The 24,422-nt window shown below is 44.4% G+C and overlaps 1 protein-coding gene across 9 annotated transcripts in view; it reads left to right on the top strand.

Moving 5' to 3' along the window:
- The window catches only part of cux1b (cut-like homeobox 1b), a 207,058-nt gene that overhangs the window by 129,024 nt on the left and 53,612 nt on the right, over nt 1-24,422 (top strand). For all 9 annotated transcript variants that reach the window (XM_061878198.1, XM_061878193.1, XM_061878192.1 and 6 more), the window contains 2 exons: nt 20,628-20,676; nt 24,194-24,298. In XM_061878198.1, coding sequence (XP_061734182.1) covers nt 20,628-20,676; nt 24,194-24,298 — 154 coding nt within the window. The remainder of the gene's footprint in view (nt 1-20,627; nt 20,677-24,193; nt 24,299-24,422) is intronic.

Genomic DNA, 24,422 nt, shown 5'->3' with positions numbered 1-24,422 from the left:
GGCATGTATAGTAGGCCCGAGTTGCTTGCATAGGCTAATAAACACATGCCTGCCCACATCCCGAGACACACACACACACACACACACACACACACACACGCACGCTCGATCACTCACGAGCCCGAGGCAGTCAGGGTCCTTGACTATGTGGCGTGCTGTGATCTGAAATTTTAATGCAACGCTTTAAAGCGCACACAAACCCTCTCTAACCCTGCACCCTCCCAGTCCTTGGAGTCCTTCCCCCCCGTTTACTGCTTGGCTGAGCAAATCGCCAGTGTTTGGCTGAACACAACTTTTAACCCTTTGACTGCTGCACATTTTGGCAGCGCGAAAAAAGGGAACGCATACGTGCGCGCCTTTTTCACGCGGGCGCCGGCGTCCGCGTGCACGTTCACTCTGAACTTCTCGCTAAGGAGGCCATTGCGTGACAAATCTCCCATCCTCTTGCTGCATTTGGGTAATCTGCCTTTTAAAACACACACACACACACACACACTTGAAAGAGAATTTGGTGGTTGTTGCAATGCTCGGGAGTGTGTGAGCTCCAGCGGGAAGCAGGCCTGCAGATGTATAGTAGCCCCCAACCCCCCCTCCTCCGTGTTAGCTCTGCGAGGGTCTGCCTGGCCGCCTTTTACCCGTTTAGTCACTATTAAAGATGAATGATATATTGATCCTCAGCCCTGCAGGATGCTGTGTTTGTGCATGTGTGTGTGCGCGTGTGTGTGTGTGTGTGTTTACCCTTATCTGTGGGTGAAGACTCAGGGACACTTTTACACACTTTTTCATCAGGTGAGCTACTTTTTAAATGACCGAGTTGAGGTGTTTTTCAGCCTTTTTTGAGCCAAGGTACATTTTTGGCGTTGAAAAAAATGCGGAGGCACACCCCCAGCAGAAATCTGAAAAAAAACTAAACTCAGTTGACAGTAAAAAGTAGGGATGCACCGATTAATCGGTAACCGAATATATTCGGCCGAATATGGCAAAAAAAGCCACATTCGGCCTTCGGTGGAATGAGTTAAAAACAAGGCCGAATAGTGGCGTGTGACGCAATTTTTTGACGCGGTGACGCAATCAACCAACGTGCAGTGACGTTGGGATATGTTGTGTACCTGTATAAGTGTATGAGGTTACAAGCACACACTTATTGAGATTTAGTGGGTCCTCTGTTTACATTATTAGCCTGTCGTGTAGGCTACCTGTATAAGTGTATGAGGTTACAAGCACACACTTATTGAGATTTAGTGGGGCCTCTGTTTACATTATTAGCCTGTTGTGTAGGCTACCTGTATAAGTGTATGAGGTTACAAGCACACACTTAATTGAGATTTACTTGAGCCTTCTGTTTACATTATTAGCATATCTACTGTGGCTAAGCAGACTTTTGCCAAAAGGACAATAATTCATTTGTTGTGGGTTTATCCACTTTAATGCACTTTATTTTTTTTTGGAATGCATGTTTTGTTTGAAGGCCTAATATAAATGAAAAACGTTGTGCTTTTTTTGAAAAGCAAAGGCTACTGGAATATTAAAAAAATGTCGATATTCAATAAAAAATTACTTTATTTGAAAAACATGTCTAAATATTTATTCTAGGCTATTTATGCAATATAAAAAAAATTGTGAAAAACTGGATTCATTATTCGGTATTCGGCCTTCGGCCACAAATTTTCATTTCGGTGCATCCCTAGTAAAAATTGGTTGTTGCAGTTGTTGGATATGACTTTGAAGCAGGGGTGTCAAAGTCATTTTAGACGGGGGGCCACATGGAGAAAAATCTACTCCCAAGTGGGCCGGACTGGTAAAATCACGGCAAGATAACTTCAAAATAAAGACAACCTCAGATTGGTTTCTTTGTTTGAAAATAGAATGAGCACATTCTGAGTTTGTATAAATCAGGGGTGCCCATTACGTCGATCGCGATCGACTGGTCGATCTCGGAGGGTGTGTCAGTCGATCTCAAGCCAGGCATTAAAAAATGTACATAAAAATGAGCAATCATCGATCATACCAAGACTTCACTTTCGTCAGTTGTTTGACATTCTCGGCACCCGAGGATCTTGTGAGATGACGCTGGCTGCTGCGAGCTCATATTTAAGAAAAAAATCACTAACAGGGCGGACGCAGAGAAACACATTTTATTTCTAGAGACTCCGTACCTACTGTCAAAACTCTAAAGAGCGACTGCACAGTTCCTGTCTTCACCATAAAAGACCTGTTTCATCCTGCCTGTGCTAACAAAATAAGAGTATCAGAAAGCAAGCAAGCTACGGAGTTTGATGCCAATGTATTTCTCCCCCGCCCTCAGCGAGCGCTTTCTCACTTGCTTGCCCACCCGCACACTCACTGACGTCACTCACCTGCTGCCAGACATTAAAGGGCCACACACATATGCTACTCTCATAACAAAGTGTTTAAAAAGGAGTATGCAAGTTGGACAAATGAGATGCCAAATCCAACCACTTTCATGTGGTATTGGACAGAAAGGAGGACTTTTTTTTCCCTCCATTTGAAAATGCGGACGTTATCAGCACCACTGTCTGATTCCAACCAATGCAAGTCATCAGAATCAGGTAATACACCAACTTATATTCTTTTCTTCAAGAAAGAAAGGAATCTATGTGTGTTAAACATGCTTGTATTATCATTAAACACCATTAACTTGTTAACAAAAATGTCTCTTTCATAAATAAATAAATATAAATTATAAATAGGAATGAGGTAGATCTCCTCGACTTGGTCAATTGAAAAGTAGCTCACCTGCAGAAAAAGTGTGAGCGCCCCTGGTATAAACCATAATGTTGTTGTTGTTTTTTTAAACTTACTTGTTACGGTTAATATGCTGTCGCTATTTATATTTTTTGAACAAATGATGTTATAATGTTAGTCAACTCATCGGTGTTGATTTTCAATCTAGCGAGATAAAAGAATATCAAAATCAAATTACAGTATGTTTTTTATGTAGTTTGTATCATTTTCCTCGACTGATGCTGTACTAACATGTGCTTTATTTTGTACATATGTAGCATCTACAAACAATTGCTATGGCAACATTTAATGGACACATTTTGAACATTTGTTTCTTTCAATCAAACATTTCTGGTTAATTTTTATACTTAGCAAACTCATCCCGCAGGCCGGATAAAACCTGTTTGCATGCCTGATCTGGCCCTCTGGCCGTACGTTTGATACCCTTGCTTTAAAGCATAAGCAAGCATGCATGACTATAGCTCTTGTCTCAAAGTAGGTGTACTGTCACCACCTGTCACATCACACCCTGACTTATTTGCACTTTTTTGCTGTTTTCCTGTGTGTAGTCTTTTACTTCTGGTCTTGCGCTCCTATTTTGGTGGATTTTTGTTTTTTTTTGGTATTTTCTTGTAGCAGTTTCATGTCTTCCTTTGAGCAATATTTCCCGTATCTACTGTATTTTCAGGGTATAAGTCGCACCTGCTGAAAATGCATAATAAAGAAGGGAAAAACATATATAAATCGCACTGGAGTATAAGTCGCATTTTTGGGGGAAATTTATTTGATAAAAGCCAACAGCAACAATAGACATTTGAAAGGCAATTTAAACTAAATAAAGAATAGTGAAGAACAGGCTGAATAAGTGTAGGTTATATGAGGCATAAATAAGCAACTGCTATGTTAACCTAATATATTATGGTAAGAGTCATTCAAATAACTATAACATATAGAACATGCTATACCTTTACCAAACTATCTCTCACTCCTAATCCATAAATCCCATGAAATCTTATACAAACCCCGTTTCCATAGGAGTTGGAAAATTGTGTTAGATGTAAATATAAACAGAATACAATGATTTGCAAATCCTTTTCAAGCCATATTCAGTTGAATATGCTACAAAGACAACATATTTGATGTTCAAACTCATAAACGTTTTTTTTTTTGCAAATAATCATTAACTTCAGAATTTGATGCCAGCAACACGTGACAAAAAAGTTGGGAAAGGTGGCAATAAATACTGATAAAGTTGAGGAATGCTCATCAAACACTTATTTGGAACATCCCACAGGTGTGCAGGCTAATTGGGAACAAGTGGGTGCCATGATTGGGGTTAAAAGCAGCTTCCCCAAAAAATTATCAGTCTTTCACAAGAACAACCTTTCTCAAAGTGCAATTGCAAGAAATTTAGGGATTTCAACATCTACGCTCCATAATATCATCAAAAGGTTCAGAGAATCTGGAGAAATCCCTCCACGTAAGCGGCATGGCCGGAAACCAACATTGAATGACCGTGACCTTCCATCCCTCAGACGGCACTGTATCAAAAACCCACATCAATCTCTAAAGGATATCACCACATGGCCTCAGGAACACTTCAGAAAACCACTGTCACTAAATACAGTTGGTCGCTACATCTGTAAGTGCAAGTTAAAGCTCTACTATGCAAAGCGAAAGCCATTTATCAACAACATCCAGAAACGCCGCCGGCTTCTCTGGGCCCGAGATCATCTAAGATGGACTGATGCAAAGTGGAAAAGTGTTCTGTGTTCTGACGAGCCCACATTTCAAATAGTTTTTGGAAATATTCAACATTGTGTCATGTGGACCAAAGGGGAAGCGAACCATCCAGACTGTTATCGAGGCAAAGTTTAAAAGCCAGCATGTGTGATGGTATGGGGGTGCATTAGTGCCCAAGGCATGGGTAACTTACACATCTGTGAAGGCACCATTAATGCTGAAAGGTACATACAGCTTTTGGAACAACATATGCTGCCATCTAAGCGCCGTCTTTTTCATGGACGCCCCTGCTTATTTCAGCAAGACAATGCCAAGCCACATTCAGCATGTGTCACAACAGCGTGGCTTCATAAAAAAAAAGAGTGCGGGTACTTTCCTGGCCCGCCTGCAGTCCAGACCTGTCTCCCATGGAAAATGTGTGGTGCATTATGAAGCGTAAAATAGGACAGCGGGGACCTTGGACTGTTGAAGGACTGAAGCTCTACATAAAACAAGAATGGGAAAGAATTCCACTTTCAAAGCTTCAACAATTAGTTTCCTCAGTTCCCAAACGTTTATTGAGTGTTGTTAAAAGAAAAGGTGATGTAACACAGTGGTGAACATGCCCTTTCCCAACTACTTTGGCACGTGTTGCAGCCATGAAATTCTAAGTTAATTATTATTTGCAAAAAAAATAATGTTTATGAGTTTGACCATCAAATATGTTGTCTTTGTAGCATATTCAACTGAATATGGCTTGAAAAGGATTTGCAAATCATTGTATTCCGTTTATATTTACATCTAACACAATTTCCCAACTCCTATGGAAACGGGGTTTGTACATGCATGCATGTTCCCTGTTTGCATATCAAGCGGTGACACACACCCACAGTGACACTTACAACCGGCTTCTTCTTAAGCCTCCTTGAAATCCCCGAGGTAACATGTCGGGATATGCAAAGAAAAGGCAATGGCAAGATGAAAGCTGGAGGGCAAAATAGAAAAGCAAGTTGGGTTCTTGAGGCTACTGCAAGGAAGAAGGGATCAGAGTGTGATGGAGGAGGGAAATGAAAGTCTAAATCGGGGAATATCCTGCTGGGGCAGAGGACAGGCTCGGGGGTGGTGTGGCGAGGGGGAAGAATTCATAAAAGTAGAGGAGTTGAGGAGAAAGGAGAGCATCAGACATAGTGTGGAGAAGAGCGAGAGAGAGCATGATGAGAGCTGAGGAGGAAGTACAGTAGCAGCTTAAAGGCTGTGGGCGTGTTTAAGAAGTCTTCCACTGCTCTCTGATGTCAGCGGGTGCATCCAATGGCTTTTATGCTACTAAAAGCATGTGCATGCTGGCATGTTGTTAGCGTGCATCCGCTCTATGGCTCCCCCTGTGGTCGCTCTTTTAATTATAAATACCAGAAAATGATCTTACAAAATATGCCGCCTTCAAAACGTTGTCCACTGCCAGGGTGGGGAGTCACTCGGCTTCCCAGCACCCGCCCGACTGTGTGAGGGAAGGCTGAAAATCCTTTCCCTGTGATCTCCTTTGGCCCTCGGCCTCCAGCTTTGCCTTTATAATTCCCAAATATAGCCAAATCCAAAGGTTATTTAAGAAGACTTTGTGCATCTGTACTTTGATTAAATGATCACATTTGGAGCGGGAGCGCTCAGCGTATTTGGGTTGCATTACGATATCCGTAAACGTTCTCCATTACCAGCTTTTCTAGGTTTGTTTGGCTCGCTGACCTCACGTTTGTGCGTGTGATTGCGTGCACGCCGCTCTCCCGCACTATGGCTTAAGACAGGATAAAAGCTGGCGAGGTTGTGTCCTATTATGTTGCCTAAATGCATACTAGATCCTTTTAACTCTTATGGAAATAATACAAGTGAAGAGTGGAAAGCTCTCCCGTCCTTATCTGACTATTTTAGTGCATTGCCTTTGGCACGCTGCTGACCTGATATCAACCACGTGTTTTCTTAAACACATTCAAATCAGTAGTATAAAGGTCTATGGGACATAACACTGTTTCTCACAGTGGGACACACAAATACACAAGCTGCTGTCACCAGGACCCCTACTACCCACAGCAAAAAAAGAAGTAAACAAGAATAATAACAAAAAGCCCACTCAAAAAAGGAGTAAGAGAAAATAACTAAGGTTGCACACAAAAAGTGTCGAGAGGAAACAGTTAACACGACACGAACAGCAGAAAACGAGAAGTGTGAGTGCAGCCAAAGTTGAAGAGACGAACACGACTGGAAGGGGAAACCATCAGGAATCTACTGGAGAGCTTCAAGTAGTCAGGGGGAAATTAGTATATATATATTTATATATATATATATATATATATATATATAAGGGATGCACCGAAATGAAAATTTGTGGCCGAAGCCGAATAAAATTCAAACGCTTGGCCGAATACTGAATACCGAATAATAAATGCCGTTTTTCACATTTTTTTATATTGCATAAATAGCCTAGAATACATTTTCAGACATGTTTTTTAAATAAAGTACATTTTTATTGAATATTGACATTATTTTAATATTCCAGTAGCCTTTGCTTTTCAAAAAAAGCCCAAAGTTTTTCATTTATATTAGGCCTTCAAACAAAACATGCATTCCAAAAAAAAAATAAAGTGCATTAACGTGGATAAACCCACAACAAATGAATTATTGTCCTTTTGGCAAAAGTCTGCTTAGCCACAGTAGATATGCTAATAATGTAAACAGAAGGCTCAAGTAAATCTCAATAAGTGTGTGCTTGTAACCTCATACACTTATACAGGTAGCCTACACAACAGGCTAATAATGTAAACAGAGGCCCCACTAAATCTCAATAAGTGTGTGCTTGTAACCTCATACACTTATACAGGTAGCCTACACAACAGGCTAATAATGTAAACAGCACACACACAATGTAAAGAACACACATCAGAGAAATACCGTCTGCTCGGTATCGTGTAACGGAGCTCAATGTGATCCATGAGTCTCCGAAAGCCAATGTCCTCCACAACACTAAACGGTTGATCATCCAAAGCCATAAACTCCATTACCTTCTTTGTAATTCCGTTTGCTTTGGCACTGTCAGTCGCAAACTTGTTCGTCCTCTCAAAGACGTCGGCCAGGAGGCACCAACCTCGAGACAGTTTGGCTGAACATTTGTTGCAAACTGCAATACTTTTGTCACTTTCCGACACTTTAAAATATCTCCACACTGCTGACATTTTTCCGAAGGCGCCCGGTTACAACGTCACCGCGTCACTGCACGTTGGTTGATTGCGTCACCGCGTCAAAAAATTGCGTCACACGCCACTATTCGGCCTTGTTCTTAACTCATTCATCCAAAGGCCGAATGTGGCTTTTTTTGCCATATTCGGCTGAATATATTCTGTTACCAATTATTCGGTGCATCCCTATACATATATAATCATTAAAAAGTGTACCGTCGACAGATAATTTTCAAGTGTTGAATATCATAACTGGACAATTGGTTTGCTTTCATGAACAACACAAAAAAGGACATGAACATGCTTTTAAGGACAATACCATTTTTTACTAAGCTGCGTTGGTTTCTGGTCAGATTTGTAATTTTGTAGGAATACAGCATGTGTGTTCTTGGTATGTAAAACACCAGCATTCAGAGGAGAGCAGCTCCTCCATGTTTATCAGAGTGTGTGTGGACACCCCGTGGTGCCAGGTTACCTAGCAGTTGGAAGCCGCAGCCAAGTGAGAGCGTACTTGCTTATTATAGCAGTCTTTTAATTGCAGAGTGTGTGCCATGTAAACATGCTGATGTGCGGCGTGGGCATGCACCGCTCGCAAAACAATGCTCAAATGTTTGTCTTCAACCCAGAAAAGAGAAAAAGGTTGTTAGGGTTGGCCGGAGAGCCAGTAACAGTATCTGGTGTGAGGTAAGCAAGCACATGGGAAGAGTCTTATATCTCACTCTCACTTGCAGTCAATTCATAGAATTTGCCTGACAAAACTTTGATTGGCAACAAAACAAACAACATGTTTACTTGACCAACCGGCATAGCTCGGTTGGTAGAGTGGCCGTGCCAGCAACTTGAGGGTTGCAGGTTCGATTCCCGCTCGTGCCATCTTAGTTACTGCCGTTGTGTCCTTGGGCAAGACACTTGACCCACCTGCTCCCAGTGCCACCCACACTGGTTTAAATATAACTTAGATATTGGGTGTCACTATGTAAAGCGCTTTGAGTCACTTGAGAAAAGCGCTATATAAATATAATTCACTTCACTTCACTTCCTGGGAAACTGATCAAGGAGCTCTTTGTATTATTAGGTCCATCAGTGCTAAATATTATAAACTTATCACTTTCCTCGGGCACTGTTCTCCTAGCATTCAAAAAAAGTGGTTATTCATCCTCTTCTTAAAAGACCTAACCTTGATCCTGACCTCATGGTAAACTACCGACCGGTGTCTCACCTTCCCTTTATTTCAAAAATCCTCGAAAAAATTGTTGCGGAGCAGTTAAATGAACACTTAGCACTGGGTGTGAGTTTTCCTTGCCCTTATGTGGGCCTACCGAGGATGTCGTAGTGGTTCGTGTTGTGGTTTGTGCAGCCCTTTGAGACACTAGTGATTTAGGGCTATATAAGTAAACATTGATTGATTGATATATTACTTAAGTAAGCAAAATGATCTGCCAATAGAACAAGAACATTTGGCTTGTCAAGACTTTCCAAAACAAGTCAAATTAGCTAACATCAATGAAGCCAAATATACCTTAAAATAAGTATATTCTCACTAATGAGTACGTATGTTCTATTGTTTCATTGAAAATAAAACCGCAAAGTCCATTTGGCTGTCATCTGTTTTAATTATGAGACACAATTGTGTTAAAGTCATGTTTTTTTTACATGCTTGAAATAGGAAATGATAGGTTGATTGGCAACACTAAATGGTCCCTAGTGTGTGAATGTTGTCTGTCTATCTGTGTTGGCCCTGCGATGAGGTGGCGACTTGTCCAGGGTGTACCCCGCCTTCCGCCCAATTGTAGCTGAGATAGGCGCCAGCGCCCCCCGCGACCCCAAAAAGGGAATAAGCGGTAGAAAATGGATGGATTGAAAACTTTGTTTCAAAATTGCACTTTTTCTACAAGCGTCACCAATTTGATTCAATTAATCAATCAGTCAATATTTACTTATATAGCCCTAAACCACCAGTGTCTCAAAGGGCTGCACAAGTCACAACATCATCCTCGGCTCACTTCCCACATCAGGGCAAGGAAAAACTCGACCCAGTGGGACAATGAGGAACTTTGGAGAGGACCGTAATGTGGGGACTCACATTTGAAGTTGAAGTGCCATCCCGTTCCTAACCCATAGGCTTCAATATGACCTTTTGCAGCTATTACAGCTCCAGCTATTCTGGGAAGGCTGTCCACAAGGTTGCGGAGTGTCTTTATAGCAATTTTCCGCCATTCTTCCAAAAGCGCATTGGTGAGGTCACACACTGATGTTGTCAGTCTCTGTTCTAATTCATCCCAAAGGTGTTCTATCGGCTTCAGGGCAGGACTCTGTGCAGGCCAGTCAAGTTCATCCACACCAGACTCTGTCATCCATGTCCTTATGGACCTTGCTGGTGCACAGTCATGTTGGAAGACACTGGAAATCACTGGGCTCCTGAGAGCGACCCATTCTTTTACAAATGTTGGCAGAAACAGTCTCCATGGCTAAGTGTTTGATTTTAAAAGTTAAAGTATCAATGAGTGTCACACACATGCTAGGTGTGGTGAAATTATTCTCTGCATTTGACCCTCACCCTTGATCACCCCCTGGGAGGTGAGGGGAGCAGTGGGCAGCAGCGGTGCCGCGCACGGGAATCAGTTTTTGGTGATTTAATCCCCAATTCCAACCCCTTGATGCTGAGAGCCAAGCAGGGAGGTAATGGGTCCCATTTTTATAGTCTTTGGGATGACTCGGCCGGGGTTTGAACTCACAACCTACTGATCTCAGTGCGGACACTCTAACCCAGGGGTGTCAAACTCAAATACAGAGTGGGCCAAAATGTTTAAACAGAACAAAGCCGCGGGCCAAGGTTGAACAAATGAACCTTTTAATAGGGACTCAAACAAGTTTTGCATTGAATATTGAACAAGCAAGGCTTATATAACTTTATAGTGACATGCAAAATCCAGTTTCAAATAATAATAATAATAATTAAAAAATATCAATGGCATATCAAATAAAATTTAAATAAAAATTGAGTGCCTCTTTTCTATTTGCAGCATTCTCAGGTAAATATCGAAATAAACTTTGTCCCCAGGCTAATAATACATTTGAAAATAAAACAATGATGAATGAATCAAACATTCAAGTCTTGAAGTAACAAGAGAAAGTGCATGAAAAATTAATTGTTTGCTGCACTGATTTGCTTGAACAATGAATATGGAAGAAGCAATAATTATATAACTTCATAGTGCAAAATCATCATTCGAAAAACAAACGGGAAAAAAAATGGTCAAATAAATACAATTTCAATAAAACATTTATAATGATAATAATAATAATAAATGTATATTTATATAGCCCTAAATCACAATTGTCTCAAAGGGCTGCACAAGCTATGACGACATCCTTGGTTCAGAGTAAGTATGCACTTGAAATACTAAGTACACACTTAAAAACTAAGCATGCACTATAAAGGTTAAGTACATACTTATGCCATAAGCAAATATTTATGCACTAAAAAGACTAAGTACACATTTGTGCCCTAAAAAACTATGTAAGTACACTTATGCCCTAAAATAATGAGTATGCACTAAGTACACACTTCTGCTCTAAACAACAAAGTATGCACTAAAAGACTAATAACTACGCAATTCTACCCTAAAAAATATGTATACATTAAATAAACTGGGGGGGCGGTATAGCTCAGTTGGTAGAGTGGCCATGCCAGCAACTTGGGGGTTGCAGGTTCGATTCCCGCTTCTGCCATTCTAGTCACTGCCGTTGTGTCCTTGGGCAAGACACTTTACCCACCTGCTCCCAGTGCCACCCACACTGCTTTAAATGTAACTTAGATATTGGGTTTCACTATGTAAAGCGCTTTGAGTCACTTGAGAAAAGCGCTATATAAATATAATTCACTTCACAATTCATTATACGATATATATCTCGAAATTTATTCCGTAAAGACAAAACAAAACAAACAGAGGCAGAGGCAGTACGAAGCGTAAAGCGTGTTGAGACTTTAGTTTAGCACCAATCCATCCATTTTCTACCACTTATTCCCTTTGGGGTCACTGGTGCAATGTAACTTAGATCAATCAATCAATCAATGTTTACTTGTATAGCCCTAAATCACTAGTGTCTCAAAGGGCTGCACAAACCACTAGGACATCCTGGGTAGGCCCACATAAGGGCAAGGAAAAACTCACACCCAGTGGGACGTTGGTGACAATGATGCTTCTTTTCTATTTGCAGCCTTCTGAGGTAAATATCAACATTACATTTTTCCACAGGCTATTAAATCTTAAAATAATAATGAGATGGGTGTGGTTGGTGGTGGGGGGCGGGTTTTGGTGGTAGTCAGTGCTGCAAGGGGTTCTGGGTATTTGTCCTGTTGTGTTTATGTTGTTTTACGGTGCGGATGTTCTCCCGAAATGTGTTAGTCGTTCTTGTATGGTGTGGGTTCACAGTGTGGCGCATATTTCTAACAGTGTTACAGTTGTTTGTACGACCACCCTGTCGAGCAAGTATGCATGGCATTCACTTAAGTGTGTGTACAAGTCGCATATATCATGTGACTTGGCCGGCACGCTGTCTGTATGGAGGAAAAGCGGACGTGACAACATATTGTAGACAACGCTAAATGCAGTGCCTTCATAGTACTGGCGGGCCAACTCTAATGTTAATTTGATATTGCCTCAAGTGTTGGGATGTCGCATGGCTGCAGTTGTGTGACCTCAAGTATGCAAAAATCCAGGAGAGCAGAAAGCAGGTAAGATGATTTTAATTTCATCAAAGTAAAAGATATAAACAGAAAGCAGTCTTGCATGGAGATGTTCCCAACATAGGTTTTAACTTCGAGCACTGAGGAGTGCTCGAGTGAAACATAAATAGACCTGTTGATTGACCGCAGCTGAGGACCGCTGCCAATCAACGGCGAGTGTGACAAAAACAGTGCTCAGCGGAGTAAACAGGAAGTATGACAAAATAAGAGCACTGAACAGGAAACAAAGTACAAAACACGAAAAACTATCAGAAAGTAAGTGACAGATCGTTACAGGACCTCCCCCTCAAGGAACAGATACCAGATGTTCCCTGGAAAAGAAAAATGGAAAAAAATGTCCACAAAGTAAGGGAGGATGGAAGGAGGATTTGGTGGAAGGTCGCCAAACCTCGTGTCCCCGCAGCCAGCGAGGGAAAGTCAGGTGGCGACGGCGCGTAGAGCGCCGCTGGAACTGGCGGGGCGGGCGGCCACGGAACAGCCACATCATTGGCCGAAAAAGAGACGAGTGCATCCCGCGAGGAGGACGCCCAGGGCACGGCCACATCCGCGGCTGACGTGGAGGCGGGCGCGCTGAAGCAGGCCCGGAGACAGCAGACAAAGCGGCGGGGGCTGCAGCCAAAACAGATACCTCTGCAGGAGGCGGCTGAGGAGCCGATGTTGGTGCCGGCGTGGAAGCGGCAGACGTCATCAACGGCGTGGAAGCGGCAGACGTCATCGGCGGCGTGGAAGCGGCAGACGTAATCGGCGGCGTGGAAACGGCAGACGTCATCGGCGGCGTGGAAACGGCAGACGTCATCGGCGGCGTGGAAACGGCAGACGTCATCGGCGGCGTGGAAACGGCAGACGTCAACGGCGGCGTGGAAGCGGCAGACGTCATCGGCGGCGTGGAAGCGGCAGACGTCATCGGCGGCGTGAAAGCGGCAGACGTCATCGGCGGCGTGAAAGCGGCAGACGTCATCGGCGGCGTGAAAGCGGCAGACGTCATCGGCGGCGTGAAAGCGGCAGACGTCATCGGCGGCGTGAAAGCGGCAGACGTCATCGGCGGCGTGAAAGCGGCAGACGTCATCGGCGGCGTGAAAGCGGCAGACGTCATCGGCGGCGTGAAAGCGGCTGACGTCATCGGCGGCGTGAAAGCGGCAGACGTCATCGGCGGCGTGAAAGCGGCAGACGTCATCGGCGGCGTGAAAGCGGCAGACGTCATCGGCGGCGTGAAAGCGGCAGACGTCATCGGCGGCGTGAAAGCGGCAGACGTCATCGGCGGCGTGAAAGCGGCAGACGTCATCGGCGGCGTGAAAGCGGCAGACGTCATCGGCGGCGTGAAAGCGGCAGACGTCATCGGCGGCGTGAAAGCGGCAGACGTCATCGGTGGCGTGAAAGCGGCAGACGTCATCGGCGGCGTGAAAGCGGCAGATGACGCCGGGCGAGGAGCAGCAAATGCTGGCCGAGAAATAGCGGATGCCGGCGGTGACGAAGCCCGGCGTGGTGCTGCTCTTGGCGGCGTTGGGGCTCGGCGTGGAGCCGGCGTTGGGGCTCGGCGTGGAGCCGGCGTTGGGGCTCGGCGTGGAGCCGGCGTTGGGGCTCGGCGTGGAGCCGGCGTTGGGGCTCGGCGTGGAGCCGGCGTTGGGGCTCGGCGTGGAGCCGGCGTTGGGGCTCGGCGTGGAGCCGGCGTTGGGGCTCGGCGTGGAGCCGGCGTTGGGGCTAGGCGAAAGCCCGCCAGGGACGTAGATGTCTCCGTGGAAGGAGACGCTGGCGGGGATGACAGCGGTGTGTGCCTGGCTGCACCGCAGTGTATAGTGGGCCCCCCTCCACTAGGTGGCTGCCAGACACCGTTCACACATGCGGGAAAACGTGCCTGCTCGTCGGAGTCCCCCGGTGCGAAAACCAGGGACGGGCGGGAGGGGACCAGGAGGAGGGACGAAGACACGTCCCGTGCCAAGTCCCAGCAGGAGGACAAAAGCGACCTCACTGTGGGCTCCACTGGAGCTCTCGGCGAACCAAAAAAGAGAGCGGGAGCTGGCAAAAAGAGCAGCCGGGGAGCAGCCGCTGGAAGCTGCGTAGGAGCAGGGAGAAGCAGCTCAGCAGACAACGGGAAGGATGGCGGCGGCGGACGTGCCGGTCGGAGAGCCGCAGTCGGCGACGGAGCCGCAGGAGCCGCGAGACGTGAAGGAGGAGGCGGGCGCGCCGGTCGGTGAGCCGTAGCCGGCAGCGTTGCCGAGAGGAAGGATGGCGGCGGAGGACGCGCCGGTCGGAGAGCCGTAGCCGGTAGCGTTGCCGCGGGAGCCGCGAGGCATGCAGGAAGTGGCGGACGTGCTGGTCGGAGAGCCGTAGCCAGCCGTTGAGCCGAGAGGGAAGATGGCGGCGGGGGACGCGCCGGTCGGAGAGCCGAAGCCGGTGGCGTTGCCGCGGGGAGAGGGTCCGCGTCTGTAGGCTGGGACCGCACAAACCTGGCCTTCAAGTCCTCCAGGAATTGTGCGGTCCAGAACGTCGGCTGAGGATTGCCGACAGGGATTCTCGCGAGGTCACAATTTTCTGGCTCGAAGTTACTGTTGGGATGTCGCATGGCTGCAGTTGTGTGACCTCAAGTATGCAAAAATCCAGGAGAGCAGAAAGCAGGTAAGATGATTTTAATTTCATCAAAGTAAAAGATATAAACAGAAAGCAGTCTTGCATGGAGATGTTCCCAACATAGGTTTTAACTTCGAGCACTGAGGAGTGCTCGAGTGAAACATAAATAGACCTGTTGATTGACCGCAGCTGAGGACCGCTGCCAATCAACGGCGAGTGTGACAAAAACAGTGCTCAGCGGAGTAAACAGGAAGTATGACAAAATAAGAGCACTGAACAGGAAACAAAGTACAAAACACGAAAAACTATCAGAAAGTAAGTGACAGATCGTTACATCAAGGGCCAAATGAAATTGTACGGCGGGCCAGAGTTTGACAGCCATGTTTTAACCACTAGGTCACATAGGTTATACACCTGTGGCCAGGCCAGGTGATAATCTGGACACCTGATTCTCATCATTTGGTTGGGTGGCCAAACACTTTTGGCAATATAGTGTATCTTTCTGCATGACAATGTTTGAAACTTAAGTGTATAAAATGTCATTTTCAGCCTGCCAAAACATTCCTTAACTGAGGACTATCAAGCAGAACATTTTATAAAAGAATATACTGTACACTTCATTTCAATCTGCAAATATTCCTTTTCCTATTTTTCAACTGATGTACGAGCATTTATTTAGAACAGGTGTGTCCAAAGTGCGGCCCGGGGCCATTTGAGCTGCATTAATTTATACGACCATAAAGTGTCAACAGAGTGCTTTGGAACACCTACCTAGGTTCCACTCTAGAGGCGAATCTTTCCTGTGAAAAAATGGCCACCAAGGTAATCAAAAAGGTCAACCAATAAACGAGATTTCTCTACAGAATCTTCTCTGGTCAACAAAAGCAACATGAAGATTCTGGCAGGAACTCTCAATCAATCATTTTTCTATTACGCATGCACTTCCTGGTACTCCAGCACCTCCAAAACCCTCAAATCTTGACTCCAAACATCCCAATAGCTTCAGTTTCTTCTTCAATTTCGTTTTCGCTATCTGCCTCCATACTCCAACCATGCGTTTCAATACATGCGTAATCTGTTGAATCGCTTAATCCGCTGAAATCCGAGTCTGAATCCCAGCTAATGTCGCTTTATCTTGCTGTGCTATCCGCCATGTTTGTTTGTATTGGCAGCACTGTGTGATGTCACAGGACAATCAACAGTGGCTTCGAAAGATTCTTCCCAATTCTTCCCAATACCGCCTCTCCAGGTTTCACTTTTGTTGCCAACACGAGCGTTGAAGTCCCCCAGTAAGACAAGGGAATCACTCGAAGGAACACTCTCCAGTACTCCCTCGAGTGGACCCAAAAAGGGTGGGTACTCTGAACTGCCTTTTGGTGCGTAAACACGAACAACAGTCAGGCTAGCCTTTCGTCCACTGGGTTGAACTCCAACGTGCAGGCTTTGAGCCGGAGGGGGGGGGGGGGGCAACAAGAATTGCCACCCCAGCCCGTCGCCTCTCACTGCCGGCAACACCAGAGTGGAAGTTTGGTGAAACGCAGGCATGTGATAGATCCTACTTTGAAGGTCTGTCTGACAAACCAAAACAAACAAAGCGTGCATTAACAGATCGATAAAAATCAGTAGCGAGCTGAATGTAGATAAATGGAGCGGAGTAAAAGTAGCCTTTCTTCTCTAGAAATATACTCAAGTAAAAGTATGTTGCATTAAAACTACTCTTAGAAGTACAACTCATCCCAAAAGTTACTCAAGTAGATGTAACGGAGTAAAAGTAGCGCGTTACTACCCACCTCTGTTTGTAGCTATATTTGAGCTCATTTAGTTTTCTTTAAGTCCTCATTCAATTCATATCTCTTGACAAACTATCTGTATGTAATATGGCTTTTAATTTTTTGCAGCTCCAGACGGATTTGTTATTGTATTTTCGGTCCATTATGGCTCTTTCAACATTTTGGGTTCCCGACCCCTGGTTTAGTTGAAGACTTAGAGGAGGGGTGCACACACTTCTTCTGCAGGCCAGCTACTTTTCAATTGACCAAGTCGAGGGGATCTACCTCATTCATATATATCATTTATATGTTTTTATTTATGAAACTTACCTTTTTGTTAACATATTAAAGGTTTTTAATGATAATGGCATAATGTTTAACACATATAGAGTCCTTTCTTTCATGAAGACAAGAATATAAGTTGGAGTATTACCTGATTCTGATGACTTGCATTGATTGGAATCCGACAGAAGTGCGGATAACTTCGGCCTTTTCGAATGGAGAACAAAAGTCCTCCTTTCTGTCGACACCACATGAAAGTGGTTGGCTTTTGGCATCTTCTTTGTCCAGCTTCCATACTCCTTTTTATACACTTTACAAGAAATCCATTAGCTTGCTAGCTTGTGCACGCCAGCTTTCTGAGACTCTTATTTTGTTAGCGCAGGCAAGAGGAAGCCGCGTTTTTATTTTGAAGACAGGAACTGTGCAGCCGGTCTTTAGAGTTTTGACAGCAGGTACGCCGTGAATGTGTTGAAATAAAAAGTGTTTCTCGCCTTCCTGTCCATCACTTTTTCTTAATAATGAGCTGGCAGCAGCCAGAGTCATGTCAGAAGACCCTCAGGGGTTGTGAATGTCAATCAAGTGACGTCTTGGTGAAGATTGATGATCAATAATTTTTAGGTCCATTTTTTTAAATGCCTGGCTGGCGATCGACTGGTAGCTCGCGATTGACGTAATGGTCACCCCTGACTTAGGGTGATTAGAGAAGATGAGTGCAGCTACACTTTACATCTTAAAGGGGAACATTATCACAATTTCAAAAGAGTTAAAAACAATAAAAATCAGTTCCCAGTGGCTTGTTTTATTTTTCGAAGTTTTTTTTCAAAATTTTACACCTCCCGGAATATCCCTAAAAAAAAGCTTTTAAAGTTCTTGATTTTCGCTATTTGCGATGCGGACTGTCCATTTCCCTGTGACGTCATACAGTGCTGCCAATACAAACAACATGGCGGTTACCACAGCAAGATATAGCGACATTAGCTCGGATTCAGACTCAGATTTCAGCGATTCAACAGATTACGCATGTATTGAAACAGATGGTCGGAGTATGGAGGCAGATAGCGAAAACGAAATAGAAGCTATTGAGCGAATAGCTATTGACGCTATTCGGCCATAGCATGGGTGTACCTAATGAAGTGGCACATAGCATGTCTGCCTTATTAGCATCGCCGGTAAAATGTGCGGACCAAACGATCAGGACTTTCGCAGCTTGTGACACTGGAGCAACTTAAATCGGTCGATTGGTAAGTGTTTGTTTCGCATTAAATGTGGGTATCTAGTTTCAAATGTACATACAGCTAGCGTAAATAGCATGTTAGCATCAATTAGCGTAGCATGTTAGCATCGATTAGCTGGCAGTCATGCCGTGACCAAATATGTCTGATTAGCACATAAGTCAAGAACATCAACAAAACTCACTTTTGTGATTTCGTTGACTTTATTGTTGCAAATGCATCTGCAGGTTATCCATACATCTCTGTGCCATGTCTGTCTTAGCATCGCCGGTCAAATGTGGAGACACTCTGGCACATTCAATGGGGGTCTGGCGGCAGATTTCTTGCCAGTGGTGCAACTTGAATCCCTCCCTGTTAGTGTTGTTACACCCTCCGACAACACACCCACCAGGCATGATGTCTCCAAGGTTCCAAAAAATAGTCGAAAAAACGGAAAATAACAGAGCTGAGACCCGGTGTTTGTAATGTGAAAAAGACCTCGGTGACGTCACGTTCTGACGTCATCGCTAAAAGAGCGATAAACAGAAAGGCGTTTAATTCGCCAAAATTCACCCATTTAGAGTTTGGAAATCGGTTAAAAAAATAGATGGTCTTTTTTCTGCACCATCAAGGTATATATTGACGCTTACATAGGTCTGCTGATAATGTTCCCCTTTAAACATCTAAATAAATGATTTGGGAATGTCCGGCGGGCCAGATGGAAAAGCTTACCGGGCCGCATGTGGCCTTGGGGCTTTCATCTTGTCCAGGTCTGCTTTAGAGTAATCTGTGTGCAGCTGCTTTAGGAGTCTAGTTCCACTGGACACACAGTTAGAGGACTTCACTCACTTTGGTCCGCTATAGTGTGTGTGTGTGTGTGTGTGTGTGTGTGTGTGTGTGTGTGTGTGTGTGTGTGTGTGTGTGTGGTGCAGGGTGAGTCGTGTCAATCACAAGTGATTTGGGCTGAAAGTGGAATAAAGAAGCAGCATTAGGGCACACACTCCTGCTGTCTGACCTCCGCCAAGTGAGAGGTGAAGCATGGCCTCCATGCAGACTATTAACTAGACACAATCACACAGCTTCATAGCAGATTAGTCTGCTGTATTAGGACTTACTGTTCTATTAATATAATCCCTCTGTTTTAGGGGGCTTAGGGGCAAGCGTAGAAGCGCACACTTAACTACGTGTGTGCACGCACACACACACTTAACTACATGTGTGCACGCACACACACACACACACACACTTAACTACATGTGTGCACGCACACACACTTAACTACATGTGTGCACACACACACACTTAACTACATGTGTGCGTGCACACACACTTAACTACATGTGTGCACGCACACACACTTAACTACATGTGTGCACGCACACACACACACACTTAACTACATGTGTGCACGCACACACACACACTTAACTACATGTGTGCACGCACACACACACACTTAACTACATGTGTGCACGCACACACACACACTTAACTACATGTGTGCACGCACACACACACACACTTAACTACATGTGTGCACGCACACACACACACTTAACTACATGTGTGCACGCACACACACCCACTTAACTACATGTGTGCACGCACACACACACACACACTTAACTACATGTGTGCACGCACACACCCACACACACACTTAACTACATGTGTGCACGCACACACCCACACACACACACTTAACTACATGTGTGCACGCACACACCCACACACACACATTTAACTACATGTGTGCACGCACGCACACACTAAACTACATGTGTGCACGCACGCACACACACACTTAACTACATGTGTGCGCACATACACTTAACTACATGTGCGCACACACACACACACACACACACACACACACACACACACACACTTAACTACATGTGTGCACGCACACACCCACACACACACACACTTAACTACATGTGTGCACGCACACACACACTAAACTACATGTGTGCACGCACGCACACACACACACTTAACTACATGTGTGCACGCACACACACACACACTTAACTACATGTGTGCACGCACACACACTTAACTACATGTGTGCGCACATACACTTAACTACGTGTGCACACACACACACACACACACACACACGTACACTTAACTACATGTGCACACAAACACACAAGCTGTTTGCCTTGCAGGCCTCACAATCAATGGATTGAGGTGAAATTTAGACGCCAGCTTAATGGACACATTTTCAAAATGTCATGTGACTCACACGTTATGGAGTGCGCCGTCTGCTTTTCTTACGGGGAACATGTGTGCGTGTGTTGTGTGTCATGTGTGGCACCATTGACCGTGTTGGTAGTAACACAAATGTCTTCCTCAGGGCCGACGAGATCGAGATGGTGATGACGGACCTTGAAAGAGCCAATCAGGTAAGCACACCCGCCCCCAAACTGAGATTTGTTTTACTCGGACGGTGTAACGCGGTTTGGAGTGTGTCACTGCCTGCAACCTGAGGGGTTCCTAGTTTGATCCCCACCTTCTACACTGCAGAAACTGAAATCTAAGTACCGGGGAATTGCAAACTTCCTGTTGGTTTTTGCTGAAGGATGTCAGTGTATGAAATGTAGGTCTAAGTGAGACCTACATCGAGCTTTTTGTTTCATGTCGCTACGACATTCCCACTGGAGGTTACAGGCAGTTTTGTCTGTGTTTTCTTCCTAGGGGGCTCTAGAGCGCAATTTTTAGTTTTGGGGTTAGGTTTTTTTTATTAAATCGCAATGTTTGCCAGTCCTGATGTGTGCGTCAAATTTTGAGTTTTGAAGCATGTTAAGTGGGTCAAATTACAGCTCAAAGCTGCGGGATAATAATAAAGAAAGAAAGAATAAAACACTAGAAATTCAATAGGGTCCTACGTCCCAAAGGGATATTCGGTCCCTAATAATGATCTCATGATCAAAGCCAGGTGAGCGTCCCGACACCAGCGGCAGGTGAAAAGCATAAGTCTCCATGGCAACCAAAATAAACAAGAGTGCACCGGAAAAACAACAAACAATAACAAAAACATAATCCAGACCACCGAACATGACAAAGTCCGACATGGTAACAGTTTTCTTCGGTCTGTTCCTCCTGTGTTTTATTTCCATGATTCTTTGGCACCTTTTAACTTGCTGAACCATTTAACATGTTTTATATTGAGCCTTGTTTGTTTTTAATTTATTACTCAGTCACTAACCCCACCTCTGAGAAGCAGGCCCCTTAGCGCCCCCTCTGCCCCCGCGCTGTAAATATTCCTCTGCTATCCGCTAATGTCATTGTTGCTAACTTTCATTATTAGCCCGAGAGTATGATTTGTGGCTAAAGGGTTAGCATAGGCATGTAATGTTAATATTAGCCTAAAGGTTAGCACTCGGACGATAATGCCACACACACACACACACACACACACACACACACACACGCACTATTCACACTTCTGATTTGAGGTTTACAGAGGATGACAACATGGCCTCCAGCTCAGCCACAGACTTTTTATACGCTTCTATAAGGAGAAAATGGAAAAGAGTGTTTTGTTTTTTGCGAGCAGGCAGCCCGGCTCCCACTCTGTCAATAACTCTTCCCAATGTGCTTGCAATTAGAAACGCCATGGAATCTACTGCCTGTAACTTCTAATGACGGCCTTGTTTACTTGTGTTACTGCTGACTCCCCACTGGAGCGTGGCACTTTGCTCCTAAAAACCGCCAGCGAGTGCCATCCAGATTTTCCGTACCGATGGAAAATTTCACTTTTTTGAACTTCCTCACACTGCAAAAAGTCAGTGTTCAAAAACAAGGGGAAAAAATGTACAAAAATGAGGGGCTTACCTTAGCTAAAGCTAAATATTACTCAAATCTCATCCACTGTAATAAAAGCGATCCTAAATTTTTGTTTAGTACGGTAGCATCGCTAACCCAACAAGGGACTCCTTCCAGTAGCTCCACCCACTCAGCTGATGACTTTATGCAATTCTTTAGTAAGAAAATTGAAGTCATCAGAAAGGAGATTAAAGACAATGCGTCCCAGCTACAACGGGGTTCTATTAACACTGATACGATGGTATATACGGCGGATACTGCCCTCCAAAATAGTTTCTCTCGTTTTGAGGAAATAACATTAGAGGAATTGTTACGTGTAAATGGAATAAAACAAACAACATGTTTACTTGACCAACCGGCATAGCTCGGTTGGTAGAGTGGCCGTGCCAGCAACTTGAGGGTTGCAGGTTCGATTCCCGCTCGTGCCATCTTAGTTACTGCCGTTGTGTCCTTGGGCAAGACACTTGACCCACCTGCTCCCAGTGCCACCCACACTGGTTTAAATATAACTTAGATATTGGGTGTCACTATGTAAAGCGCTTTGAGTCACTTGAGAAAAGCGCTTTATAAATATAATTCACTTCACTTCACTTCCTGGGAAACTGATCAAGGAGCTCTTTGTATTATTAGGTCCATCAGTGCTAAATATTATAAACTTATCACTTTCCTCGGGCACTGTTCTCCTAGCATTCAAAAAAAGTGGTTATTCATCCTCTTCTTAAAAGACCTAACCTCGATCCTGACCTCATGGTAAACTACCGACCGGTGTCTCATCTTCCCTTTATTTCAAAAATCCTCGAAAAAATTGTTGCGTCGCAGTTAAATGAACACTTAGCACTGGGTGTGAGTTTTCCTTGCCCTTATGTGGGCCTACCGAGGATGTCGTAGTGGTTCGTGTTGTGGTTTGTGCAGCCCTTTGAGACACTAGTGATTTAGGGCTATATAAGTAAACATTGATTGATTGGTATATTACTTAAGTAAGCAAAATGATCTGCCAATAGAACAAGAACATTTGGCTTGTCAAGACTTTCCAAAACAAGTCAAATTAGCTAACATCAATGAAGCCAAATATACCTTAAAATAAGTATATTCTCACTAATGAGTACGTATGTTCTATTGTTTCATTGAAAATAAAACAGCAAAGTGCATTTGGCTGTCATCTGTTTTAATTATGAGACACAATTGTGTTAAAGTCATGTTTTTTTTACATGCTTGAAATAGGAAATGATAGGTTGATTGGCAACACTAAATGGTCCCTAGTGTGTGAATGTTGTCTGTCTATCTGTGTTGGCCCTGCGATAAGGTGGCGACTTGTCCAGGGTGTACCCTGCCTTCCGCCCGATTGTAGCTGAGATAGGCGCCAGCGCCCCCCGCGACCCCGAAAGGGAATAAGCGGTAGGAAATGGATGGATGGATGGATAGTATTTTTCTACTTGAGTGTTGATGACACAGCTTTGCAACACTTGATATTCTACTTTCAAGCATGTTTTACTCAATATAGGTCATCACATCTCAGCAACAAGCTGGAATATCTTACTGACATCATTTAGGACCAAAACACTTAAAATAAGTAAAACACTAACATAAAATCTGCTTAGTGAGAAGAATAATGTTATCAGGCAGAAAATAATCAAATATCACCTTTATTTGACATATTTCATCTTACTTAGACTTCAGTTTTTGCAGTGCAGGTTTGAATGCTGGAAAGAGTTGGACTTAGGAGTTGCCATCCAGACTGAAAGATGCATGGAAATGTAGAATTTTGGAGCGTTTGAATTTTCTCCGCGGTGGGAAAGAAGTGTTAATAAATAGTTAGCTCCACAGAACAGCATGAAATGGTTGCCCCAAGACAGATTTTTATGAGGCTATAAATTAGTGCCATGCAAGGTCATCATCTCGCTCTCTCAGTCCTCAAGTCTTCAAGTTTTCTTCCTGCAGGAAAACGTCCAGGGCTTTGCAAAAGTGTGTCCACACAACAGAAGCCAACACATCCATTCAGATTGGAGCTTCATAAACATGAGATTAATCCTGTTCGACTGTAAGGATCTTTGCTCCCTTTTTAATTTTTCCGAACCTTTGTCCCCGTCCTTGCAGCGAGCTGAAGCAGCGCAAAGAGAAGCTGAGTCACTGCGGGAGCAGCTGTCCTTGACTAACCAATCCCAGCCAGCCGCCAGCCCCACCAAGGCCGACCCCGACACGGTAAGGCGTTCCGCCGCCTCGCTTGATTTATCGCCCGGCTGACAAAGAGGTATCGACGGGCTAAAGATCAGCTCGCCCTTTTATTTCAGAGGTGATCATCTGATCACTGCGGCCCTTAATTGAT

The sequence above is a fragment of the Nerophis ophidion genome, linkage group LG18 (assembly GCF_033978795.1).
Source record: "Nerophis ophidion isolate RoL-2023_Sa linkage group LG18, RoL_Noph_v1.0, whole genome shotgun sequence".
Classification (NCBI taxonomy): Eukaryota; Metazoa; Chordata; class Actinopteri; order Syngnathiformes; family Syngnathidae; genus Nerophis; species Nerophis ophidion.
This window is presented reverse-complemented; position numbering and strand designations above follow the sequence as displayed.